This window comes from Nannospalax galili, unplaced genomic scaffold (genome assembly GCF_000622305.1).
Source record: "Nannospalax galili isolate Female #2095 unplaced genomic scaffold, S.galili_v1.0 scaffold135, whole genome shotgun sequence".
In the NCBI taxonomy this organism is placed as follows: domain Eukaryota; kingdom Metazoa; phylum Chordata; class Mammalia; order Rodentia; family Spalacidae; genus Nannospalax; species Nannospalax galili.
Genome location: NW_008338998.1, coordinates 2869332 through 2887971, shown reverse-complemented (window position 1 = coordinate 2887971; position 18640 = coordinate 2869332). Strand labels below are relative to the sequence as shown.

At 38.9% G+C, this 18640-nt stretch overlaps 1 protein-coding gene across 1 annotated transcript in view; it reads right to left on the bottom strand.

The window, feature by feature from the left end:
• The window catches only part of Gabrg3 (gamma-aminobutyric acid type A receptor gamma3 subunit), a 749929-nt gene that overhangs the window by 4422 nt on the left and 726867 nt on the right, over nt 1-18640 (bottom strand). The window contains exons 7-9 of the mRNA XM_008833637.2: nt 12731-12883; nt 2072-2268; nt 1753-1812 (exon numbers count right to left, since the gene is read on the bottom strand). Of these exons, the coding sequence (XP_008831859.2) occupies nt 1753-1812; nt 2072-2268; nt 12731-12883 (410 nt within the window). The remainder of the gene's footprint in view (nt 1-1752; nt 1813-2071; nt 2269-12730; nt 12884-18640) is intronic.

The window sequence follows — 18640 nt, the reverse complement described above, 5'->3', positions numbered from 1 at the left end:
TCTCTCTCTCTCTCTCTCTCTCTCTCTCTCTCTCTCTCCCATCTCTCTCTCCCTCTCTCTCTCTCCTCTGTCTCTCTCTCTCCCCCTCTCCCTCCCCTAACCCTCCCTTCTCTGTCCCTGATTACCCAAGCTTTGGCTGCATAGCTTCCTGACTTGTCTTCTCACCTGGCCTGGCACCTTTGTTCTAAACTGCCTTTATACTTTCTTCTAGGTCATTGAACTTTCTTCTTTTTCCACATTTTTTTCTTCAAGTTTGGAGAAATTTTCCTTTTTCTCTGTGTTAAAGGATTATTTTCCTTTATTTTGGCAGCATCATTCTTACACCAAAGACATTAGAATTTTCCTTCAATCCCCAGGTCCTTGGCTGTGTGTGAAAATGTTGTCCTGACTGGCATCTGTCATTCAGCACTCTCTTTTCTTATGGCTTCCATGCTATTGGGAACCATGTGCTGACTTCTTATGACTGACAAGTGGCTTGCCCACTACTCTGCTGCCAGAACCCCCAGGATACCTATTTATACAGTGCAGATTTCACAGTCTCGTTATAAAAACAGGCTGAGATGCATGAAACATAAGGCAGAGTTAATAGCTAGAAAGCCACCTGTGGGAATGAAATGCTCGGTGTAACTAGGGAATGAATATAAATAAAGGAATAATGCCACATAAGACATGTTACATGATGAAAGTGGTAAATACATCAGTGATTTAAAATGAAATTTCTCAGTTTTCATTACAGCAACCACTATCTATAAGGTTTAATTTCTCCATGCTTCAATTTTCATTTGTTGTGAGCATAGAATGAATTGGTATTTGGACATATACACTCTCAAAAGCATTCAAAAGAAAGCAAGAGGGTGTTATGTATTCTCAGGGGAAGGAGGACTTACAAGCAGCTTGATGACATGTGGCTTCAAAACAGTGCTGTAGAAAGGACTCATACAGTGACAGTGAGGAGCAAAAGCCAGAGTAAGTCAGGAGACCAGGCTACTGTCCCCAATATAGAATGTATTCTATGTGTGACTAATACATTTCAGATGTTCTATATAATGCATACACACACAGACACACATACGTACGTCTGTGTGTAGCATAACTGCTGGATTGTTATTTTAAAATACTAATAAATTTTGGAGTGGAGAGATGGCTAAGCAGCTAAAATACAAATAAAAGTTAAAAGACATTAAAAAGCATCTCATAAAAAGAAATGTAAATAAAATATAAAAAGTGAAGGTATTTTCTGCTTGGCTGTTAAAACAAATGAGGATTTTGAAGAGGTGGGTGTTGGCAGACCGCCAGAGCTGCTGTGATGCCATTCGGCAAAGAGCAGGCGATCCACTGGGCCCTGTCATTCTGCTTCTTGGGGTTTATTACAGTAAATTATCACAGGTTTATATGTGCAAAATGACAGTGAATACTGTTTTGGGGGGTTGAAAAGATGTGGATCAGCCAGAGCCTGGCCAGGAAATGTTTATGGCACAGAAACTAATTACCAGTGAGCTTATACAACAATGTATAGCTCAGCATTTAGTTTTCTTTGGATTCCTACAGTAAAGCCAAAGCATGCATGCCCATCATCTCCCTGTGTGGAAATGTTCTAATTTGATTTTTTCTCAGTAGCGAAAACATTTTTAATGCTCAAGTGCAGCAATCATTGGACTTCAAAGCAGGCATTCATAAGGAACATATCTTTCAATTCAAGTTTAATTGGGTCAAAGTTCTCATAAATATTGACACCTGTGCAATTATACATACAGAAGGTGTTTGTAGGCTTATTCGCTCAGGAATCCATCTTGTGGAATCTGGATGTAATAACTGCATAAAAAAAGAGCAATTAGAAAGTCATTGTGGTGATCTGCAGTCTTTAAGGCATGCCCAACTTATCCCCAACACCAGCTGTTGATGATGTTGAACTGGAGAGGGAAACCCTGGTCTAGATTTCAAAGCCTTGTTGCCTCAACTACCTCATTATTGAATTTTATAAGAGGCTCTGTGATACAACAGTATTCAGCACACATTTACCTTAAAATGTCTTCTCACCTCTCAGAAAACCTTGGCTATCCTTACCACTCACCGATGTTTTCTTCTTTGTGACCGTTGGCTTTCGACAGCTTGAGTAGTAGTTGAGGGTGGCATACTCCATGAGTGCCGCAAAGACGAACAAGAAGCACACGGTCACAAAGAGGTCCATGGCAGTGACGTAGGACACGCGAGGCAAGGACTTCCGGGCGATGGTGCTGAGTGTGGTCATGGTAAGCACCGTGGTGATGCCTGCACAAGGGACAGTTGTCAGTTCGTAAGAGGACACCACACAAGAATGAAAGGTCACTTTCAGCACCTCTTTCTAACACTGCTGTCAGCTTCTGCACTGTTGCTACTTAACACGACCTCGCTTTTGATTTGAATGTCTACACAACTTGTAAGCAAGGTTTCAATAAAAATAACAGAAGTGCTGGGCTTGGTGCTGCATGCCTTTAATCCCGGCACTTGGGAGGCAGAGGCAGGAAGATCTCTGTGAGTTCAAGGATAGCCTGGATGACATAGTGAGTCCAAGGCCAGTCCCACTACAGGGAGACCCTGTCTCAATAAGACCAAAAAAAAATATTTTTTTTTAGCAGCCTTCACAGCAACATTAAAAAGCAGACAAAATTTGACCTATGATGGATAGTTTTACTTAGGATTTTCTTTCTTTACAATGGTGTGAAAGAGATATGCGTTCAGTAACAACCATAGTTTGAATGTTGACTCAGTTTTTTCCCAGGTGGTTGAGATGAGTTTCCTCCACACTAGGCAGGGGCAGTAGCACGGTTCACAGCCAGGTAATCAGGAGGGCAGTATGGGCCTCAGAGCACTGTAAGAGCCAGAAGTTCGGGGGTGAGGTGTATTCAGTGATTTCTGAGATGCAGCATTTTCAGCTATGATGGATTTCTAGGGACCTAACTTCATCCTACATTGAGGGACACCTCTAAGTGGATTGATTGACCTCAGCAATTCTCCTGTTTAATATTTTGTCTTTCAAAATTTTTCCAGAGGAAGGTGCAGCCTGCAGCCGTCATGCTCTTCCTGGGCTGTTTCACATCCCATGCTTTTCTTTTGCTTCTTTATTTGCAGTGCTCGTCTCAGCCCTTTACAGCATGCAACTCCTGCCATTCTTCAGTATCAAGGCCTAGCATCCCTGAGTTCCCTATCCTGAAAATACCCAAGGGCTTCATTTTACATATTTACACTCTAACTTCTCCTTTGTAATTGGAATACTTTGGTAGTTTATATTACACACAGGAATATTTCGACATGCTATTCCATTCCATTTTGTGTTTTGTTTGCTTGGTTTGTTTTCTAGGTCATAATTATTTTCTCTTCTTCCTGCCTTTTTGTGGGTTACCTCAACCATTTGTAGAGTTCATTCTTGTTTCTTCCATTTTTTAAGGCTACGGATTGGCAGCGGCAGTCCCCACACTGCCTTTGAGTGTATAACTCTTGGTTTAGCGCTTCAGGGGTTCCTCCCTGAAGTGCGCAGCACTGTTTATCACCCGTCAGCATTTTGTCAGGTTGGACAAAATGTAGAAAGCTCACTGCCTTTTACTCTTCTATGATCATAGTGCAGTTGTCCTAAATACTTCCTTTAAATAGTTAAGGATTACATCTATCAACATTATGAATTCATAAAACTCAATAGAAAAAAATTCTATTTTGCTTATTCATATTTTCACTTTTTTTACTTCCTTATTTTAAAATATTTTACTTTATTACTTCCCTTCCATTTCAAGGGCTCTTTCAGCCATTATTTAGAGTGTATCTGCTAGGGGAAAATTCATTTTTGTTTCCTTCGTCTGAGAATTGTATGTTAAGATTCCCAGTGGGAATCAGGCTGAATCTGTATCCTCCCTCCCTGGCCTCAGAGAGCCTCCACTGTCGCTCAGGCTGTGCAGGGTTGCAAGCAATAACGGCACCACTTTTCTCTTCTGTTTTCAAGGGTTTTCCTTTAGTTTTTGGGTTTGATTATAATCTGACTTAGCATGAAGTTATTTAGATTTATCTTGTCTGGAATTTACTTTGTTTCTGGAATATGTACATTTGGGAAAAATCTGAGAAAAAAATTTCACTATTTCTTTGCTTTTTCAGCCTTATCTCATTCTTCTGGAATTTCAATGATAGATATAGTAGACTTTTTTCTTTGTACCTCATAATCCCTGACATCATTCTATTATTTTTCTTGTTGCTCATAATGAGTAATATTTCTTGGTTTACATTAAAGTCCACAATTTTCCCCCATGGAACACTTCATTTTGTGGGTTATTTCATTTTTGGGGTGGTTATTTTCTCTTCTAATTGTGTTGGGTTCTTCGTTGCTCTCGTGGTTCTCTTGCTGAGCTGTGTGGTTTCACGTTTTGTTTGAGTGTGCTCATCAGGCATGCCTTTGCTGCTTGTTTTAGAAGCCTGCTCAAATAAAGTTAACATCTGTGCTGCCTCAAAATTATCATGTTTTGTGGCATGATCTGTGACATTTGATTGTATCTTTGACATTGTGGAACTTAGTTTATGAGATTATAAGTCTTATTTCACAACAATTGAAAGTAGTCACACAGCATACTTTTTTTCCCCAGAAACCATTAATACAAAGATTCATGCATATAATCATAATTTCTCCTAATCCAATAATGTTTTTTACAAAAGATAAGGGAGAAGGGATTTACATTGAGGAAGATACCTCTATTACACATAGTTAATAAATTTTCATAGTATTGTATGTTGTCCAGTAACATGAAATTCTTATTGTTCAAACATTTTTTTTTGTCACAGATATTCTTGTTTTCCTGATTTAAGCTCTTTTTTTCTTTGTGCGAATCCAGTATTTTTTTTCTTTTTGTAATCCAATATTAGACTCCTAACTATTCTTTTAAAAATTTCACATTTTTAACTTTATAATCTAAGATTTGTTCCATGTAAAACTAATTTTTCTTTATGGTAGGAGGAAGAAACTGGGTCTCTGTGAAAGATTTACTTGTTGTAGGGCTCCATGATGTCAAGTGGTGACACAGCATATGAACTAATTTCTTGTCACTGTGTCAGAACACCTGACAGAAGCAACACAAGGGAATAAAGTCTTACTTTGGTTCATGTAAGTTTAGGGGGCATTAATTCATCATGGCAGGAAGGGAATAGCTGTTGGGATAGGTCCATGATGGTGAGAACTTGCCACATGGCTTATTCATATCTTAGCAGATCAGGAAGCAGATTGCTCAGAGCAAACGTTAGGTTTCGATAGGCTAGACCTGTCAAACACCTGTCCTAGCTAGATCTCATGTCTAAAGTTTCTGAGCTTCTCTAAACAGAATCACCACCTGAGCATCAAGTGTTCAAACAAAGACCCTGTGGGGGACATTTCACACTGAAGCCATAACAGGGAGTGTGTAGTAGAGTTCTTCATGTGGTGACTGGACAAAGACACAGAGGACACATGCTGGAACCAGAGGACACAGAGGACACAGAGGAAGTGGAACCTTCATAGGCCCACCCCTAGCAGCCTGCATCTGTCAGCTAGGCCCCTCACAAAGGTTCCATCCAGCAGCATCAGATAGAGAATGCTCAAAATATGGGCCTGTGGGGACATCTCAGAATTAAAGCATAACACATGAACAACATTGTTCAGGTACTAAATGCTTTCACTCTTTCGTATGCTATCTGTATGTTCCATGGATGAAGTAGCTCCTCCTTTTCATTGAGTGCTGCATTCCTGGAGCCCCAGTGAAAGCCTGAAATGACTAAGAGGCCCTAAATGATGATTTTTCTTACATAGCCTTATGATTAAACTTAGTTTATAAATTAGGCATAATGAAATATATGCAACCAGTAAAACGCAAATAAAACTAATAATGAATAGAACAATAATAACAATAACATGTTATGATAAAACTGCAGAACATCTCTCAAAAAACCCATGTCCTGTATTTGCTCTTCCTCTTCTTGTGATGATGTGAAGTAATATAGTACCTGCCTGGTGATGAAGTAAGGTGACTGACCTCCACATCGTGACATCAAGAAATTTCAAAATGACAACAGAGCTGGAGATCCGAACACATTTCCATTATGTGAAATGCTCTTCCTCTTCATAGCTGTACTTTCTGTGGTTTTGGCTACCTACAGACCACTGAGGCCTGAAAATATTCGATGAAAATCCCCAAAGTAAACAATTTATAAGTCTTAAATGTCACCATATTCTGAGTCGCAAAACCAAATCTTGCCCCAGTGCATCTTCCGTTGTCAGATGGCCAGCCTGTACATGCCCTCTTTGTCTCTTATGAATTTTTTAAAGTTAGAAGTCTATTTTGTTAGATATTAGAATGGAAACCCCTCTTGTTTCTTAGTGCTATTTGCTTGAAACATTCTTTTCCATTCTCTCACCTTAAGGTAGTGCCTATTCTTGAATGTGAGATGGGTTTCCTGCAGACAACAGAAAAATGAATTTTGTTTCTTAATCCATTCAACTAGCCTGTTTCTTTTGACTGGGGAGTTCAGGCTATTGATTTTTAAAGTTATAATTGAAGAATGGGTATTGGTTGCCATCATTTTGCTTACTGTTTTCATTGTCTAATTTTGTGTCTACAATTATACCTTCATTGAATTTCTTTCTTTTGCCCCTGGGGTATAGTTGTTCCTTTCTCCATTGTTTGTATTGCTTCAAGTATTCCTTGAAGGGTAGGTTTTATGGACGTGTATTCCTTCAGCCTATTCATTTTGTGGAAGATTTTCTTTCCCCTTAAACTATAATAGACATTTTTGCTGTGTAAAGTATTCTGGGTTGGCATCTATGGTCATTTAGATCTGTAAATCCCTTGGTCCAGGCTTTCCTGGCTGTCATAGTTTGCACTGGTAAGTCAGCTGTAATTCTGATGGATTTTTCTTTATATGTGAGTTGTTTTCCTTTTGATGCTTTCAGTTTTCTCTCTTTGTTCTGTACATTTAGTGTTTTTGCTATGATATGCCATGGGGAATTTCTTTTCTGGTCCTGTCTATTTGGTGTTCTATGTGCTTCTTGTATTTGTATGGGGATGTCTTTCTTTAATTTTGGAAAGTTCTCTTCTGCAGTCCTGTTTAAGATCTGGTCAATACCATTAACCTGAAATTCTTCTCTTTATTCCATGCCTATGATACATAGATTTGGTCTTTTCATGGTGTCCCACATTTCCTGCTATTCCATTCCTGTATTTTAAAAATTTTCTCATAATTTGTGCTTAAGCAATCCCATTCAACTTTATCCTCTAATGTTGATATTCTGTTTTCCATTTCATTCATTCTAGCAGTGAGGCTTTCTCCTGTTGTTTCAAATTGGCTTATAGAGTTTTTCACTTCCTTCTTTATTTCCGCCTGAGTTTTATTCAATGTTCCTGTCTCTTTTGTGAATTCAGTCAGAAGTTTATCATGGTCTTCTTTTAGTTCTTTGATTTGTTTGTGTGTTCTCTAAATTCATTAAATTCTTTGACCATGTTTATATGATTGTTCTTTTAAATTCTGTGTCCTGGTTTATCTCTAGGGGGTTCACCTTGCATAACTCTTCTACGGGTCTGGTGGAGTTTGGTGGAAACATACTGTTTTGGTTTTCCCTGTTATTATTTTTTCGTTGTGCTTTTCTTTTGTTGTTTGTGATTCTGGTATGAAACGCAAGCCTTCCTATGTTGAGTTGAAGTCTGTGTCTGTTTTTATTACTGGTATGCCTTGGTTGTTTTCTTATTATGTATGTAAAGCTGGTTGGTCTAGGTTTCAGATCCTCTCAGATTTTATTTTGGAGGTAACGGCTTTATATCAGGTACTCAGGAGCTCCCACAGAGGCCCAAGTCAGTCTCCAGTCTGGAGCACTCAAGTTTCCTTCTAATGTTTGGATACCTACTGGTAAGTACTCAGAGCACAATTTGGGAAAGCCTCTCAGTCCCTACACCAGGCAGAGGCCAGATCAGGAGCTCTCAGGCAGTCTGTTGAGTTGTCAGCGCCATCCCAGGTGGAGGCCAGATCAGACACTCTCAGGCCTTCTGCCCCACTCTTTAAACTCTCTCATCAGCACTCTGCTCTTCAGCTTCGATATACTTTATGTGATGGTCCTCAATTTCACATAGCCTTTTTCACCTGACATTTTCAATCATCTCTTAGTCTATTCATGCTTTTTAAAACTCAATCATTATAACATACATCCTAGACATTCTCTATGCTTTCTCTAATTAGATAACCTATTTCTTCATTCATTAAAATCATATTTTCCTTTTAATTCATTGTGTTGTATTAGTGCTGCTTTAAGACTCTCATTTGATTATTCAGTATCGGAGTTATCTGTTTCTAAGTTCCTTTTTAATATCATGGACCACATTTTTTTGCTTCCTAGAATCTCATGAGCAATTTTTATTTTACATTCAATATTGAGGATAATATAAGAAGTCTGTAGTGTACTATCTTTCTTTCCAAGTACAATGAATGTTTTATTATGACAGACAAAGTGCTTGTCCTTGATCTTGTTCAAGCTTTATTTAAAGAAGATCTAGAGTACACTTTATTTCTAGGTGAAGCTTTTTGGTGTCTCAATAAATGTCTTTGAAGTAATGAAGATTCTCTGTTCTTCTAGGCTATGCAGTATTACTAGACTTAGCAATTCTATTTTTTCTGTTTGCTTGGTTTTACCACTATTCTTTGTAGGACTTCATGGTCTTAATCTGTGTAAACAGAACTATATATCTTATTGCTTTGAGCTGAACTTTAAAGGTTTGCTTATAATGCCACCTAATGTTTGTAACTGTGAACCATAACCCTAGAAATAGATACCAAATTTATGCCAATACCTTACCTTTTGATTTACCAAATCTATTATGTATTTTCTATAAAATATTGGGAGAGGGCTCTACAGGCCAGTTAATCAGTAGTACACACTTTGTGGTTAAACAAAAGGAAGAATAAATACCAAGCATAGAGAAAATATAGGAGAATCTGCAAGGATGTGAAATTACAGCAGCTTCTTGTCTAAAGAGAATATTTTAGGAATCAGACATATTACCTGTTTATGTAAATCAAAACATCCAGAGTCTGGCAAAAATCTGATAAAAAGAGTATAAAATTCTACATGATGGAATTTTAGGTTTTAGTAAGCAGACTTTGAGGACACAGGAAAACATAAAAGAACAGTGTCAGTGTGGAGATAGGAAATTGTGTGGTGATTTGAATGAGGAATGCCCCTCAAGGCTCATGTATGCAAACAGTTGGTTCCTTGTAAGTTGGGGGCCACTGTAGGAGGGGCTATGTCACTGATGGTGGGTGTTGAGTGTTTACAGCTTTGCCCCACTTCCATTTTGCTGTCTGCCTCTTGAGTGTGGTTGAGCTGTGATCACGCAACTTCCTCTCCTGCTACTGTGTCTTTCCTACCATTATGGACATTTAGATCTTTGAAACTGGAAGCCCAAATAAAACTTTCTTAAGTAACTTTTGTTCATGGTATTTTATTATAGCATCATAAAAGTAACTAATACAAGTTGAAAAGAAGAGCCATTTTTCTGGTTAATTGCTAAAGTTTCTGAACCCAAGAAGAGCTGTAGTAATGAGAGAATTTTTTTAAAAACATTGTGTCTTCTTTCCTCAGAGTCTGTGGTAAGTTCTGTTTGCTTGAACTGAGGTGATGAGATAGGATCCCAAAGCACCTACATTTGAAAATAAAGATTTATTTAAGTATATATGTGTAAGGATTTGTGAACTTGTGTGAGGGTGCTTCTGGAGGACAGAAGAGGATGTCCTATCCTCTGGAGCTGGAGTTACAGGCGGTTGTGAGCTACTTGATATGGGTGCTGGAAACTGAACTCTTGGGCTCCCTGTAAGTGCAGTGTGTAATCTCAAACACTGAGCCATCTTTTTAGCCCCACACCTACATTTTTGTTGTGACATCAACAATCTTAAGGCTCAGAATACTAATTTATCCCAAATCTAGGATATCTTCATCTAAGCAGCATACATGGAAATCTTTTGTCAGGAAGAGTACCCTGGTACATACTGTGGCTTGGTCCTATGCCTGCAGGCTGGGAAGAAGCTCTGCCTTAACCAAACCAGAGTCCTCAGGGTACCTTTCCCGCTTACAATGCCAGTGGACTAGGTACTGACAGTGAACTCATGGTTAGGAGGGCCAGCGGGTGTACTACTGGGAGGCCCAGGTAAGAAAACACCAGAAAATGCATAGGACCTGCTCTCCCCGTTTTCTGGGTGTGCTGTCTAGGTCTGACCTTCTCTCTCTCTTTTGTCTGGGTATGTGGCCATGCCTGGTCTTCTCTCTCTTCTCTGTTGTCTGGGTATGTGGCCTGGGACTAGCCTTCTTTCTTCTATGGATTGGGGCTCCTAGTCTACTTGGCAGTGGCTAGAATACAATTTCTGTTAAGACACTACTTCTTACACTTGGCTTTCTGTTCTGGTCTTTTGGCCGTGGAGGCTTCAGCCCCTCATATTTTCTGAGCAAACCTTCCTCTCACTGACTGACCCATTAAGGAATCAGCCACAGCATTTCCTCAGAGTTCTTTAGGCATGAGTTTTAATCAAGGTTACGCCACACAACCATGCAGGTTATGTGAATCCATCTTATAATAATATACTAAGCATGAAAACATGCTGGATCAACACTGAGCAAACTCCTGATGAAAAACTCATCCACAGAATTTCTGCCAAGTATCTAGCTCTGATTTAGTATCCAAATTGTCCCTGGAAATAAAACTGGTACATCATATTAGAAATGAATTGTTCTTCCATTCTAGCCCCAGGCACTTTTGGTCAAGAAAATGCATCACCTACAAAACAGGACTTTAGTAAGGAGCAATTAAAACACTCACACACATACACTTCCCTGCAGTGTGGATGTCTCAGTGAGGTCTAGAAAACTTGAAACCATAAAGAGATAATTTAGTGAGTCAAGAAAATGACTTTCTGAGGCACCGAAGCTACAAACAGGGGCCATCAAATGGGCACAGGGTAAGCAGGAAAGGTGGAGAGGGAGTAGATGTGTACTACTGAGAAGGGCAGTAAAGCTGGGCATCTCAACCCACATGGATATTTGTCTTCTCAGCCAGTGAAGTCCTGCAGAATTTGCACAAGTGAGGAGAATGATAGCCAGGTTGCCATCTTTTGCGTGTGCCCATCAGAATCAAATTCATAGGATCTGAACAGTTAAGGAGAACCACCATAGCAAGAAGATCCCAGTTACCCGTCCACTATGGCAACTTTTGTGCCACATGAAGCTGGTGTTTCCTCTCTGTAAGAGAGGTTTGCTGACATAGGATTTTGATGTCTTAAATTACTTATTTAATGTAATCACCAACAGATTATTTAGCTTTTTGTTATTAGTATTCTATTATTACTGCAAATTTCATGTTTTACTATCTTAAATAAGAACAAGGTATGTAGGCATCTTAGAAACATTTAAAAGTAATTATATTATTTATCATAAATGCCCCTTGAACCTTCAAAATAATATATAATTAAAGTGGGCAAGTCTTAATATTTAAAAGTTAGAAACAAATGTATATTTCCATGATGAATTTTGGCCATATCAGGTTAAACATATTTCAAAAAGGTTTTAAGGCTCCATTTAATATGTTTCCCATACATTTCATATGTAGCTATAACATAAGAAAGACATATAGTCTAGTGGACTTAAAAAAAAAAACAAATATAATAGGACATCAGATTCTCCTCCAACAGTATCTCTGTAATTAGTCAATTTCATATTTTCATGTCAAATACAAGACAGTGACAGATCTTGTCATGGAGTAGATTCTTAGAAAATAATTCAACATCCTCTGGAGACTTATAAGCATTTTGCTCTACATGATTTTAAATTGGGACATTTTTTCAAATAAGGATGATAGAGCATCATCCTAGCCTTAGAGGACCCTTGACCAGATTGCTCCTCAGTGAATTCTGAGGGAACCAGGGTGTTTCAGAGGTTCTGATGCAGGCTTCAAAGCTTCAGGTGTGATTGGGGCCAGTGTGAAAATGCACCTGAAGCCCACTCCAGAGTGATCGAGGACAAGGAAACTAGAGTGACATGCACCAAACTCAAAGCTGCAAATACCCACTTTTGGATCAGATCATAACCCATGACCAGTGTAACTGAAAAATCCATTAAATTAATAAATTTTGCTGTATGCCAGCTGGTAGCAATGTGTACAGCAGTGATAGTACAGCAGTGGGATGCTAAGGATGCCCTCTGACAGCACCATTACCGTAGCAACCAAAAGAGTTCTGATGACTGCAGTGATCTGTATTGACTGTTGCTGTTCCATAATAGGCCTTATCTCTGAAGCCACTGAAGCAATTAATTGACGTGGGCTGTGGAATTTTGTCCCAACCAGCATGCCATCTCTTTTTATCATACGCAACCCATTCTAAAGAACACAGTCTATAATTGTGAAGTAATAATGAGGATTAGAACAATTTATAGCCTAAAGAGTGGGTTTTGTAAAAATTTAATATTTGAAGCCTTCTTCAAAGAAAACTGTTGATGCTTTTGATGCATACATTTATTGAAAAAAAACACTTTTTCAAAAAATAAAAAGGGAAGAACACTCTAATTTTGATACTTAAATAAGTTCAGGCATGGCTCACATAGCTCTCAAATAAATTGCATTTGAATTCTCTTTGAAGATATTTTTGGTGACTATTTCTGTATTAAAATTGGACAAAATGGTGGAGGATTTATATATTTTTTATTTTTGCGACTTACCTAATGTTGTTCTTGCTGGTGTAGCATCTTTTTTGATCCAAAACGACACCCAGGACAAAACCACAGTCAGTATACAGGGAATATATGTCTGAATAGTGAAGTATCCCATTCTTCTACTCAATTCAAAATATATAGTCATGATTACATAATCACCTGCAACAAAACATTGTCAAAGGCAAGACAACATTTATGGGTTAAAATAGTTGAGGGAAATAATTTATAACGTATTTTGCAAAATGAATAACTTGAATGAACATTACAACAACATCAAATCAGAAAAAAAAATCAAAATCTTAAACTGAACTTTTACTGAATCTGTACCTTTGTTAAGTACACAAAACAGCATGTTAGGAGCTGGAGAGATGGCTCAGTGGTTAGGAACACTGACTTCTTGCAGAAGACCCAGGTTCGAATCCCAGCATCCACATGGCAGCTAACCACTGTCTGTATCTCCCGTTTCAAGGGATCTGAAAGCCTCTTCTGTCCTTCATGGGCATTGCACAACATAGGTGCACTTACCTACATGCATCATAACACTCATACACATAAAATAAGAATAATAAATAAAATATTTTTTAAAAGCATGTTAATTACATGGTGGCGCATACCTGTAGTCCCAGCACTTGGGAGGCAGAGGCAGGTGGATCTCTGTGAGTTCAAGGCCAGCCTGGTCTACATAGTGAGCTGGGGCTATGGGGAGACCCTGTCTCAAAAAGACAAAAAAAAAAAAGCATGTTAATTGACAAAGGGCAAGCCATGCACAGGTGGTATGATAAGGTATCAGGGCTATAATGTGTCTGTATGCACACATACAATCAAGAGAAACAAGAAAACTCAATCCTGAAGCAGATCTAAGGTCACTTAAAGGATTTTTTCCACTTTAATAAATAAAGAAGAACTATTATATCCCACATAAACTTTGTTCTGTTTTTCATCATTTCAATATTTTTAGAAGTAGTATGTGATAAGAAATATCTGTGCTATCTCACATCATGCAGTTTAAAGGGAGAACCACATATGTGTTTCTATTCCTATCAAGTGTGAGCTCCTCCCCATAGCCTCCCCCATTCACCCTTCACAATCACTTAAACATTTTTAAAGCATTAAGTATTGTAAAACAAAGGCATGCTATGATTTTACTAAAATCAAGGGCATTATTTCATGCCCAGAGCTATGTTTAACTTTAAAGTAATACTTTTTCGAACAAGTAAAACATGGCAAAATTGAAGTAAATTAATTGTGTAAAAAGTTAATTAGCTAATATTAAATTTACACAAGGTTCTGGAAGAAATGTTAGAATAATTACTCATACACTAAATGCTGAATAATCTTTAAAAATATAATTAATGTTGAAATATTAATGGGATTTCTTCCTTCAGACATATTTCTCTATACGTCCATATTGTTTGATCCATTTCTATATATTTTTAACTTGCAGATGTTTTCTTTTAGCTTTGTGTTTCTATTAGGCACAACATCTTCTGTTTGTTCCTAATCAGGTGAAAGATTAAGAACATGGGATGATATTATATATAAACAACATAGAAAGCTGATTTCAGCTCCAAAGTCTGAACTGGGAAGTTAGTATTCTTCCTGTAGTCCCAGCACTTGGGAGGCAGAGACAGGCGGATCTCTATGAGTTCAAGGCCAGCTTGGTCCACATAGTGAGTTCCAGGACAGCTGGGGCTACAGGGAGACCCTGCTTCAAAAAGACAAAAGGAAAAAGAAGAAAGAGATATACACACTGAAAATGAACTTATTGTGGGTTTTATAAGAAATGAGATTGCAGGTGAAGCTCCCATTCCAGAATCCAAATTACCTTGGACATCCAGAGAGATGAAGAACACGAGATGCTCAAGAGCAGAAGGTCCTGAAGCAGGGCGTCCACAGAGACACCAGCAATTTAAGTAAATTTACGGTGGCTCAGTGTTAACTAGCATGAGTGAGAAGGGCCTGAGGATTGCTGACACAGGACTTCCTCCAAATTCTCACTTAGTTCTCAATGGGAAGATCTGAGAAACTCTCAGGGCACCCCAGATGGCCAGAAGTATAGCCATCATAAAACCTTCCCAGTACTCTTCAAACTGTCATGTTTATTAAAATCAAAGAAAGCTTGAAAAACTTTCTCCACAATTAAAGACAAGGGAGATTTGGTGACAAAATGTAGAATATCCTCAGTAAAACAGTGCCAGACAGAAGAAACCTTGCTTTGAATTGTTGGCCGGGATAGTCCAAGAGAATCTCAAAATCACACAGGGTATTGTCACAGTCCTTGATTCCCTCCCAGAACTTGATGGTAACCCTATCGCTGAAGACAGAACATACTTTAGACACAGGATTTGGAGAAATGGAGCTGGAACTGACCTGAAAGCTACTTCCCCAGAAGGCTAGCTCTCATAGCTTTGGAGAGCACTAAGCAAGCTGCTACGGGAAAACAACAATCAATGATCCAATCCTAGCCACAAGGCCTAAAAACAACATCAATGACCAACACAGCAAATGACATTGGTGCAATAGTGGCACTTTTATCTTGGGGATAATCAACACCCATCTAATTGGACTTAAAGCCAACTTAATGGGAGAAAACTTATGTCTGGTACTATAAACCTAGCCAAATACACATAGCTGGAGAGGTCATAGACCTTAGAGAAAATGCCAAGGCTCTCATATCCCTAAGCAAATGTAATTTCTTACTATGTGCAAAATACGGATCCTTAAAATTATAGACAAATACACTGGTCACCACCCATCAAAGTAGCTTCTTTTTCAAGATATAGAGATTATTACAGAGTTACACCACTCTCACACACAGAGGTTCTTATTGAATTGCCCAAGCCTAAGGGGCATATCTAGGGTACAACCACTACATTTTATGGAATATGGAACAAGGGATGAAAGGAACACTAAATACATCTTTCAATTCTCATCAATGAAGTTCCCTCATGTAACAGAGGGCCGGGAACACAAAAGGCCACAAATGCCCAAAATGCAAAGCATAAGAGTCTGAAGAGTGTGTGTCCTTGTACAGGACTCCTATATTGATTGAGGTCTACCCACGGGGGTTCAGGGTCCATTGCAGAAGAGGAGACAGAAAGATTGTAAGAGCCAGGGAGGAGGTGCATGACAATACAGAAATGGCCCTACAGGTCCCTGGGACCCTGATCATACAAACCTACAGCAATGGTGTCGGCATGCAAAAGACCCATGCAAACTTAGGCAGACAAAAACCTAGCACAGAACCATGGAAATTAACAGCAAGCCCCAATCTCAGTCGAAGAATTATTGGTAGGTGATTACTGCTGGGCGAGGAAGAGCTGATCTTGAAGAGAGAGACTCTAGATAAACTGACTAAACCCGGGTGGATGAACTTGCACTGAGGGACATCTGGGTACACTAACTTTACATAATATGCCTTAACACAAACGACAGAATTTATGAACTCAGAGGGAGGATATGAGATGATGACAAAAGGGAAGATGATATAAAAATTCAATAAAAATTAAAGTAAATAAATAAATAAAAGTCGTAGATGGTAAAATTAGAAAAAAAATCTAAAAACCAATTTTCAACATAATGAAAAAAGAAAATATCATGCAAATACTATACAAAGAAAGTTCTAGAAAATCAAAGACCTTTAGGTTTTTAAAATAAAAAAAAAGGAAATCGTGGAGAAATAAACAAGGGAAACAGAGTTATTGTGCTACTTAATAATAATGTATCAATATTAATTCATCTGTTTTTCAAATGTACTATAGCACTTTAGAGATGTAAGCAAGCTGGGTCTGAGGTGCAGATAGAAACTCTATGCTATCTGTACAATTTTTCTATAAATAGAAAACTATTCTAAATTTAAAAGTTCATTTGCATTTCAAAACTAAAGCCTGAATAAGACATAGACACAGTCTTGTTATTCAAGGGTTTTAAAATCCAAGATTAAAAAAAAATCAACTTGGGCTGAGGCAAATACTCTTATGATTTATCTATCCGTGGATAAGGCATTTACCAGAGAGAATGATGAAGAATCAATGGTAATGATGCAATCTATTCATGGACAATTGGAGCAACCTATTCATTAGTCAACAGTGATTTAAGTTAACAACTTACTGAACCCATCAGAGATTGAAGTTTTCAGGACAAGAAACTAATCAAAATTATGAAGATAAGAACTGGTGTCAAAAAGTTAGCTCCAAGCACTGCTTTCCTAGGACCAATACTACAAATCATGATGTGGTCCAGATAATTTATATTCAGCATGAATTTTCATCTAAATGCCATATGCTAGTTGTGGGACCTGCTGTCCACATTACAGGTTTTCCTTTCTCCTGCAAGTTTGTCTCCCAGGAACTCTACCAGAGTTTCAAAGGAAAGAGCAGAGAGAATTCTGAGAGAAAGCCTCTGAACAGGGCTACTATGAGAGGGCAAGAACAACTCTGCCTGTACCTCTACATGTCCTGTGAAACATCTGTCTCAATATATATGAGAAAGAGCAACCAAATTCATTCACTAAACTGGAGGTAGGAACCTACTACAACTGTAAGGTATGGGCAGGGCAACTACGAAGGACAGAAAGCCCTTTGCTGAGAGAGAGGCAGGAACACTTCCCAAGCTAAACATGATATCCAGAAGAGGAACAGGAATGAGCCCAAGAATCAGATCTATAGATCTTTCTTAAGACTCAGTCTAAGTTAAAGCATCAGATAATACCCTGCTCTTCCTTATTCCAATCACTGACACACTAACAAGCATAATGCAAGAACAAAAATGTGTCTAGAGAAGAGATGATGCCAAGGTGCTTTCTGGGAGCTGATAAAGGAAGATCCAAAACCACACCAGAAGATTCAAAGTTAAGCAGGAAGCAGGCTACAAACCTGGCCTAAATTAAGAAAGCAAAGTTTTTATTTTTAAATATGCATATATATGTGTGTGTCTATGCACGTATGTAACAGTGGCTCTGAAATCGAGAGGTGTTGGATTCCCCTGGATTTGGAGTTATAGGTAGTTGTGAGCTGCCTGACATAGGTTCTTGGGCACAAACTTGGTTCTTCTGCAAGAGCAGTATGTACCCTTAAGTACTGAGCCATCTCTGCAGTTTCTGGCTCTACTTTTGTCTGAATGATTTAAAGCTCTCACACTGAAGGCCATCAAAGGAAAGCTGCATTTGTCTCTAGGCATGTGATATGTTTATCTTAGTATCTGCTTTAGTATAAACTATACCTACCTTCTAAATGTTATTATAAGACATATATAGTATAAAAGCAGTCTGAAGAGATGAAATCAATCAGCTGAAACAGAGATATAAGAAAAGATATTTCAAATAATCTCTTCCTATGTTAAAAGACAGCCTGAGAGGGTGGGTTTGGACTTCCATTGGGGTAGTGGCTCAGAGCTCAGCATACTGCCAGAGAGGGCTGGGTTCTGGCCTCCCTCTGGCCTCCAACTACCAGAGAGCCTGAGAACCCAGGGGACTGCCTGACAGCCCCTGGATCGTGCCTGCATGGTGGTGAGCTTCCCCTAATTGCACCATACCATCCCCTACCTGGGATTTTGTGAAGTCCCTCCCAAGGCCCCAGGGCAGATCTGGCTTTGGTAGGCTAAGGCTGAGATCCTAGCAGAGAGCCAGCCTGAGAGGGTGGGTTCGGACCTCCATTGGTGTAGCAGCTGTGATCTCAGCAGACCACAAGAGAGTGCCAAGTTCTGGCCTCCCTCTGGCATAGGGTTGACAATGCACTGAACTGCCTGAGAGAGCCTGGATCCTGCCTCCACGTAGTGAAGGAAGCTTGAGTATACCTGACTGGAACCTGAATTGGGCTACTGTGGGTACCCCTGAATAGCTTATCCAAAGCCATCAGTTCCCTCCAAAATAAAACTGAGAGAACCTGAACCCTGTACCAACCAGCTTTACATAACCAA